Source organism: Zosterops lateralis (genome assembly GCF_965231275.1).
Source record: "Zosterops lateralis genome assembly, chromosome: 5".
Lineage (NCBI taxonomy): Eukaryota > Metazoa > Chordata > Aves > Passeriformes > Zosteropidae > Zosterops > Zosterops lateralis.
The window spans coordinates 43,681,716-43,689,676 of NC_139766.1; the positions used below are offsets into that span (position 1 = coordinate 43,681,716).

Below are 7,961 nucleotides of genomic sequence, written 5' to 3' on the forward strand. Positions count from 1 at the left end.
GCTCGGGTCTGCCAGCGTGGGCTTGTTTTATTTACGTGATCTTGAGTCATTTCAAACTTATGGTAAATGAGTTCACCGGGGGTCATTAAAAATGGAAATAATAAGGTCTCAATAAAACTTTATTTCAAATCAAAGCTTAATGCATGAAAATGTGTGGGTTTTCTGCTTATTTCCTGTGGGCTGGAAACAAACAAGCAAACAGTTCTGGGGAAAAGAATGAGCAGGTTTCTGTCGGAAGTGTCTCATCTTCCACCACAGAGAAGGGTTATTATTTCTAGCCTAAACAGTCTTTGCTTCCACATAGCCCAGCTGGCTGCATCCGTGGAAAGTAGTGTAAGGGGAATTTATAGAGCAGGCAAATTTTCTTCCAATCGTGTGGAAATCCACCTGAGGGCATATCAATGACTCTAAAAAAATGAGAAGCAGTGAAAAAAAGGAGAGAGAAAAACAAAGCACAAACTTGTCCATCCTGCAAAGACCTGGTGAATAGCCAGACCATTCAGGGTAAGAACAAACCTGTTGGTAGATTTCCTTCCACCAAAGATGAGTCTGGGGCCAGAGGCTTGTAGAACCAGCACTAGGAGCTGCAAGTGACATTCCTGGGAAGTGACAAAGGCTACAACCTCTGGCACTTGGCAAAATAGGCTTAAAATGGGCACCATAAGCCATCAGTGGGGCTCAGTCCTATGGAAGGCAGCTGCGGCCAGCAGCTTACATGTGCTCTGTTTAAAGGTAATTAATGGCAAGAATATGTGGCACTGCAAGGAAATAAACTACTTTTAAGCCTTACCACAAGTGATACTAGACATTCAGGACATTTATTTTCCAGGTATCAAACAACTTCAGGAGAGAAGCTGGGCGACAGGGAGATTACATTCATCAGCTTGGCCTGCTGGAAGAGATCTTGGAATCTCTTCTGCAAGAGCTGGCACTGGCTTCAACATGTGAAGCTTGGAATCTCTTCTGCAAGAGCTGGCAACTGGCGTCAACAGCAGCCTGCCTGGGGCACCACTGCAGCCATTCCAGCATGGCAGACCTGTGCCTTCCTGGTGGGAATGTTGGAGGTCCCATCCTTTTCTTATGCCACAAGCAATGAGTCACATCTCTGGGAAGCCCAGTAGGGAAAGTGGATGTACAGAGATCCTGCAATTTACAGAAGTCATCATGGCTGGGGCCAGCTTCCCATAAAACATCTCTATAAGGAGAAATATTCAGTAGCTGATTAATGAATGTGGTTTACCACAAAATGATACTACACAGGCCTACTCTTTTCAATAATAATCCCATAAATAATATTACTAAATATCCAAGAATTATCCAAAGCATACTGAAGCTGAGTTGTGATCCCAGCGCCCTGCCTGTTGTCTTCCCCTTGGTGTTAAATCAACACAAACACAATTCTTTAAGGGAGTTTCTAGGTGAAGACAGGAGTGAAGGGAAAGGGATGTGCCTATGCTGCACGGAGCCAGGCCTGCCCTTCTAGCCTCAGGAAAACGTGCTACTATTTCGAAAGCACTTGGATTCTTCCACTGGGGGAAATCCTCCACTGGCAGTCGGGGGCCATCCAGGGGCTGTAGGGGCCGGGTCTGCTGCAGGGCCCCCTCCTGGCAGGGGAGAGCCAGAGGGGCAGGAGGGGCTGGGGGGCGGCAGGAGGGGCTGGGGGGCAGCAGGAGAGCCAGGGGGGCAGCAGGAAGGGCTGGGGGGCAGCAGGAAGGGCTGGGGGGCAGCAGGAGGGGCTGGGGGGCAGCAGGAAGGGCTGGAGGGCAGCAGGAGGGGCTGGGGGGCAGCAGGAGGGACTGGGGGCCGGCAGGAGGGGCTGGGGGGCGGCAGGAGGGGCTGGGGGGCGGCAGGAGGGGCCGGGGGGCGGCGGGAGGGGCTGGGGGGCAGCAGGAGGGGCTGGGGGGCAGCAGGAGGGCCCCGCCTGGCACCCCCAGGGCTGGGCGCTGCAGTGGGGCCGGGAGTGCCCGCAGCCCCCAGGAGCTGCCTGCGGCTCCAGCCCCGGGCCGAGCCCCGCCAGCATCGCAGGGAGGGGCTGGAGGTGCCAGACACCCCCCGGGGGATGAGGCAGCCGCCAGCCTCGCTCCTTGCCTGGGAAGCGGCCCAGACACATCTCCCGTCCGCTGGCAGCCAAAACTCCAAAGGTGGGCCGGGGGGAGCAGCTGTGCCAGAGGCAAAGCTCACCTCCAGCTCCCCCTGCCCGGCACAGCAGCTCCTCCTCGGGGTTCTTTGTTCGCCGGGATCTTTCCCTCCTTCTCCGCGCTCGCACGGTAATGCTCCCTGCAAGGATTTCCTGCCAAAAGACAATCCCCCTGAGCAAAAGCAGAGCGAGAAAGTAGTGACCAATCCTTTCTGGATGGCTGTCACCAGGCTCCTCCCAGCCCCCGCTCCCCCTGCTATTTGCATACAAAAAAATCCAGAAAACTGCCGTTTGCCCCGGCACCTCGCTCAGACTCTCCGTCCCCGCCTGGCAGCAGGAGCCCGGGCTGGGGGACGCTGCCTGAGGCTGAGGGAGCGTCTCGCCTCCCGCCCCGTCACCCCGGCCCCCCTCCGCCTCCTCCGCGCCCCAAAATGCAGCGCCGCCTGTGCGCCCTGCTCCTGCTGGCGTCCCAGTGCATGGGCTCTGCCGCCGGGCTCTTCCCCTTCGGGGAGCCCGACTTCTCCTACAAGCGCTCCAACTGCAAGCCCATCCCCGCGCCGATGCTGCTCTGCCGGGGCATCGAGTACCAGAGCATGCGGCTGCCCAACCTGCTGGGCCACGAGACGGTGCAGGAGGTGCTGGAGCAGGCGTCCACCTGGATCCCGCTGGTGCAGAAGCAGTGCCACCCCGACACCAGGAAATTCCTCTGCTCCCTCTTCGCCCCCGTCTGCATCGACGACCTGGACGAGATCATCCAGCCCTGCCACTCGCTCTGCGAGGAGGTGAAGGAGAGCTGCGCCCCGGTGATGTCCGCTTTCGGCTTCCCCTGGCCCGACATGCTGGACTGCAGCCGCTTCCCCAAGGACAACGACCTGTGCATCCCGCTGGCCAGCAGCGACCACATCCTCCCGGTCACCAGGGAAGGTAAGAGGGGCCGGCAGCGTCTGCCCCCGATGGGGCGCCCCGACAGCGGGGTCTTTCCATAGGGGAACCAAGGCGTCTGCCTTGAGCTAAGCGCTCCCCGGGGCTCTGGGCCGGGGGAACCAGGGGGGTGACCGCCCACCAGGCTCAGCGAGGCTTTCCCAAGGGGAAAACCGCAGGCACCGTCGGGGAACTGTCACCGGCCCGCGCCCATCCCCATCTTCACAGAAAAGCTCTGGGATTCGGCCCTGGAGCCGCGCGGCATCCAGAGGCTCCATCGCCTTGTACTTTTTTACCCGTTAAAACAAAAACTTTTGGTTGAAGCGTGACCTTAAAAGCCCACCGTGAGCCCTGTAGAGGGTCTGCAGCGGGATAAGGCGCCACAAAGTGCTCGGGTGGCTCCGGGGCTGGGGGGAGAAGGAGCAGGCTCTGGAGAGAAGGAGCAGGCTCTGGGGTGAAGGAGCGGGCTCTGGGGTGAAGGGGCAGGCTCTGGGGTGAAGGAACAGGCTCTGGGGTGAAGGAACAGGCTCTGGGGTGAAGGAGCAGGCTCTGGGGTGAAGGAGCAGGCTCTGGGGAGAAGGGGCAGGCTCTGGGGAGAAGGAGCAGGCTCTGGGGTGAAGGAGCAGGCTCTGGGGAGAAGGAGCAGGCTCTGGGGAGAAGGGGCAGGCTCTGGGGAGAAGGAGCGGGCTCTGAAGAGAAGGAGCAGGCTCTGGGGTGAAGGAGCGGGCTCTGGGGTGAAGGAGCAGGCTCTGGGGTGAAGGAGCGGGCTCTGGGGTGAAGGAGCAGGCTCTGGGGAGAAGGAGCAGGCTCTGGGGTGAAGGAGCAGGCTCTGGGGAGAAGGAGCAGGCTCTGGGGAGAAGGAGCAGGCTCTGGGGTGAAGGAGCAGGCTCTGGGGAGAAGGAGCAGGCTCTGGGGTGAAGGAGCGGGCTCTGGGGAGAAGGAACGGGCTCTGGGGAGAAGGAGCGGGCTCTGGGGTGAAGGGCTGGAAAGCTTTGGCATTTCCCAAAGGGTTCCCAACGCCACCTGCTGTTCCTTTCTCCCCGGGTCTGACGGGGGCTGTTGCTTCTTGCATTTCCAGCACCCAAGGTCTGTGATGCCTGCAAAAACAAAAATGAAGATGATAATGACATCGTGGAAAACCTCTGCAAAAACGACTTTGGTAAGTGGAAGCAGAGCTCCTCTAGCCTGGAACTTAAGAGTAAAGGATGAGGTACCCTTCCACTCCCAGTGGAGTCAGTAAGATATGTGCCTGAATAAAGGGATGGCTTTGACCGTTGGATTATGAAACACAAAATTCCACCTTGGAGTAAAAAGTAGCCCTTTTTATCATCCTTCTTTTTATCGTCCTTTTCTGTTTACTGTTTTGAAGTAGTGCTCTTTTATGTGGATGTTGCTGGAGAGCCCAATAGAAAGTAAAATGAAAAAAAAAAATCTTTCATGCAGACTGTTGCCTGGGGAGAAGTAGAGCAAAGCTTCATTTAGATGTTTGAGACAGAGCTGCATGACCAATCTCAATGTATCGTAAGAAAGACTCTCTCCACAGATTAAGAATGAAGCTCTATATATCATTTGACAGAGAAGGTAATGCACAGACAATTGGGGATATAAACTTAATGGGAAGATCTGGGGTTAGAAGAGGACAAGAAAGACCCTTCAACACAGACAACTGAAGGACACATTATCCACACATTAGCATTTCAAGAGCAAAAGGGAATAAGGAGGGGAATCCTTTTACAATAGGTCAGCGTTTAATACCTGGAAACAGATTTGTAGTATAAGTATCTATATCAATTCAAAAGTCTTTCTTTAGAAAAAGAAAACAAAAACCCACCGAAATCCTGAAACCATGATTGTGGCACATAATTGCTAAAACAATCAATAGTTTTGGCCTGGCAAATTGCACTCAGATAAATCCTCCTAAAGCTAAACATGCCCCACAGCTTCTAACAGGGCCCTGTATCCCCCTCCTAGTTATTTTACCAAATTGAATGCAGCTGTTGGACCAATTTGCCCTCCATGGGATCTATTCTTTCAAAAAAACAATGCATGTGAAATATCATTTCCTTACAGGTTTGCCTAAAATCCTCTCCAGCCTAATAAATTAAGTGTAGAAGTTTTTAGCTGCAGCAGAGATCAGGTTTCAGATTAGGTCTAGGTACTTGCCTCCCCACCTCCCCTTCAAACACTACTTTCAGGAAGGCTGTCGTCTCCCAGCAGAAAAAAAAAAAAAGGTGCTCTGCTTAATGTAGCAAACGTGCCCTCTCTCTGTTGCAAACAGGAGAAAAGCTGGAAAAAATATTAATTTAGAAAGAAAGGGAAAAGAGGGGGAGGGAAGAGAGGAGAAAAGAAATCCAAAAAACCTCAACCCTAAGGTTGATTCAAACTGAAATGACTTGCATGCCCTTTGTGGCTTTAGAAATGGAGCCACCTGCTGCCTCCTCTGTCAGCCCTGACAGTTTAATTAGCAATAGAGCACCTCCCTCCCCAGGTCCTCTTTATGTGCACTAATGGGAAAAAAACCTCTCAATCTCTCTCCCTCTCTCCACTTCCCCCTCCCCTCGCTCTATTAGCCTTGAAGATAAAAGTGAAGGAGATTGCCTACATCAATGGGGATACCAAGATCACCCCCGAAACAAAGAGTAAAACCATCTACAAGCTGAATGGGCTGACAGAAAGAGATCTGAGGAAGATAGTGCTCTGGCTCAAAGGTGGCCTCCAGTGTACCTGTGATGAGATGAACGACATCAACGTCCCCTACTTGGTGATGGGGCAGAAGCAAGCTGGGGAACTGGTGATCACCTCACTGAAGCGGTGGCAGAAAGGGCAGCGGGCGTTCAAGCGGTTCTCCCGCAGCATCCGCAAACTGCAGTGTTAGTGGCTCCGTCCCTGGCTGGCTTCCAGCAGCCGCCCCTGTCCCGAGCTCTCTGGGCCTCCTGCACCTTCCTGCTTTGGCCCCTGTGAGCCTCCAGATGTCGTGGGCACAAGACACAGTGACCGCTCTCCGAGAGGGGAAGAACCCCTCCCTTTTTGTACATAGGTTAAAATGTAATAAAAAAAAATAATGACTATTTTTGGGAAGTATTAAAGTATCTCGCTTAAAGCTTGGGAGTTTTTTATGGTTGCAAATGTGACTTTGGTCTGAGGCCTCTCCCTCTTCATTTGGGTAAAGCTGGTTCATTTATATTGCTGCTTCTCTGTATGCGTGCATGTTTGTTGTGCCACAGCAGGAGAGGCAGAGAAAGCCAAGCGTGTGGCTGGCTGTCTCCACGGCTGGCCTGTCACCAGGGCATGGCACTTCTGCTGAGGTGACACGGCTTCCCGTCTGCATTGACACTATAAAGGTCACGTTATGACTCTTGCATGTGATACATAAGCACCAGAAAGGGTATATTAACCATTCTCACATATTATTTTCCACAAGTCTGAGCCCTTCTCTCTTAGGAAAAGAAAAAAAAAAAAAAACCAAGTTTTGGAGCTGGTTGAAAGCAACTTTTTTTTTTATTATTATTTTGCAAATTAAACCACCTGTAGCCTAACTGTAATATACCTAGTGGTTAATCTGAAAGAGTTGTAAAATATTGCTTTAATTAACCTTGTAAATACTCCAGATAAATGTTATATTCTTGTATATAAACTTTACATCATAGTTTACTTATTGTCTCTGTCTGTATTCGCTTTAATCCATTTTGGGAGAACTGGGAGAAAGATGTCCAACTGGACTTTGTCATGGCAGAAGAGATTTTGTCATTCCACCCTGAGTGGCCAGTAGAAAAGCACAAGAAAGCTTCTAGTGCTGCAATCAGCAAATCTGTAGTGGACCCCATTTCCCCGAAGATGAGCCCACGAGACACAGGACTGAGGTTCAGTCAGCTCATTTTAATACTTGTCTGTTGAGCTCTTGGAGATGAGGCTTCTTTTCTGTGGCTCCTTTGTTCGACTGCCTGCATTTTCTTGTCTTCTCAGAGGACTTTCCTGACATGGAATTGCAATGAGACCACTGTCTTAAAAATTAAATCCATCTTTCCATGTCTTGAAAAAGACATACTAAGGAGAAAAATGTAATTTGGACTTGCAATTCAGAAAAATGGTAGAGCAAGGCTTTTTTTTTTTTTTTGTGTGTGTATGTACACTCACTATTCTTATTGAGAAAGAAAATAAAGCCTACCTAATAGTGTAACTAAATTAATGTTTTTCAGCATTTTTCTTACAAATGTTTTCTGATGAAGAGTATTACCTGAATTTTGTTGTACTTACCCTGAAAAATAGTCTTGCTTTCCAGTGCTGTTACACATAGAAAATTCTTAGCTTCACTGACAGGATGAGCAATCCCATATTCCCAAAACCAACATTTTATGTTAACTCTTCACTGACAGTACAAATCCAACTCTAGACTTTTCCATAAAGTAAAAAAATCACACTATTTTCATAAATTTAGTGTTATTTTTCATCATCAGGATGAAAAGAAAAGATCTAACATGTACACTGTTTTAGAAAAATGAGTTATTTGCCCTCTCCCACAGTCTTAATGCATTCACTACACCTGGTACAAACAGTGGTAGGATGCTGACCATGCAAGAAAAGAGCGATCTTCAGAAGTGTCCTCAAAAGTACTAAAAATCTTTTAAAAATTTTTAAAAGGGAAAGAATTAACCAGTCACCAAATGAAATCCCCATTTCGAACTGCCTCTTAATTATTTTGTGAAATGGTATCTGTATTTAAAGGCTAATACCCTGCCAAAATGTCATTAAAACCTTTCTTCTGAATGAACCTGACTTATCAGGAAACAGATTTGACTCTTTTCATGTTATGTTGTAATTATTTTAACACCAGCACTCTGTCCATCATCTTACTGAATGCCATTTGCATTCAGGTGTTTTATCACTCTACCTGCTCAAAGACACA

At 50.3% G+C, this 7,961-nt stretch overlaps 1 protein-coding gene across 1 annotated transcript; it reads left to right on the top strand.

The window, feature by feature from the left end:
- Window positions 1–2,411: 2,411 nt before the first annotated feature.
- On the top strand, window positions 2,412–7,368 carry SFRP2 (secreted frizzled related protein 2). The gene is made up of 3 exons (XM_083862049.1): window positions 2,412–3,061; window positions 4,137–4,217; window positions 5,629–7,368. The coding sequence occupies exons 1-3, from the start codon at window positions 2,569–2,571 to the stop codon at window positions 5,931–5,933; spliced, it is 879 nt and encodes a 292-aa protein (XP_083718175.1). The 5' UTR covers window positions 2,412–2,568; the 3' UTR covers window positions 5,934–7,368.
- Window positions 7,369–7,961: the final 593 nt, after the last annotated feature.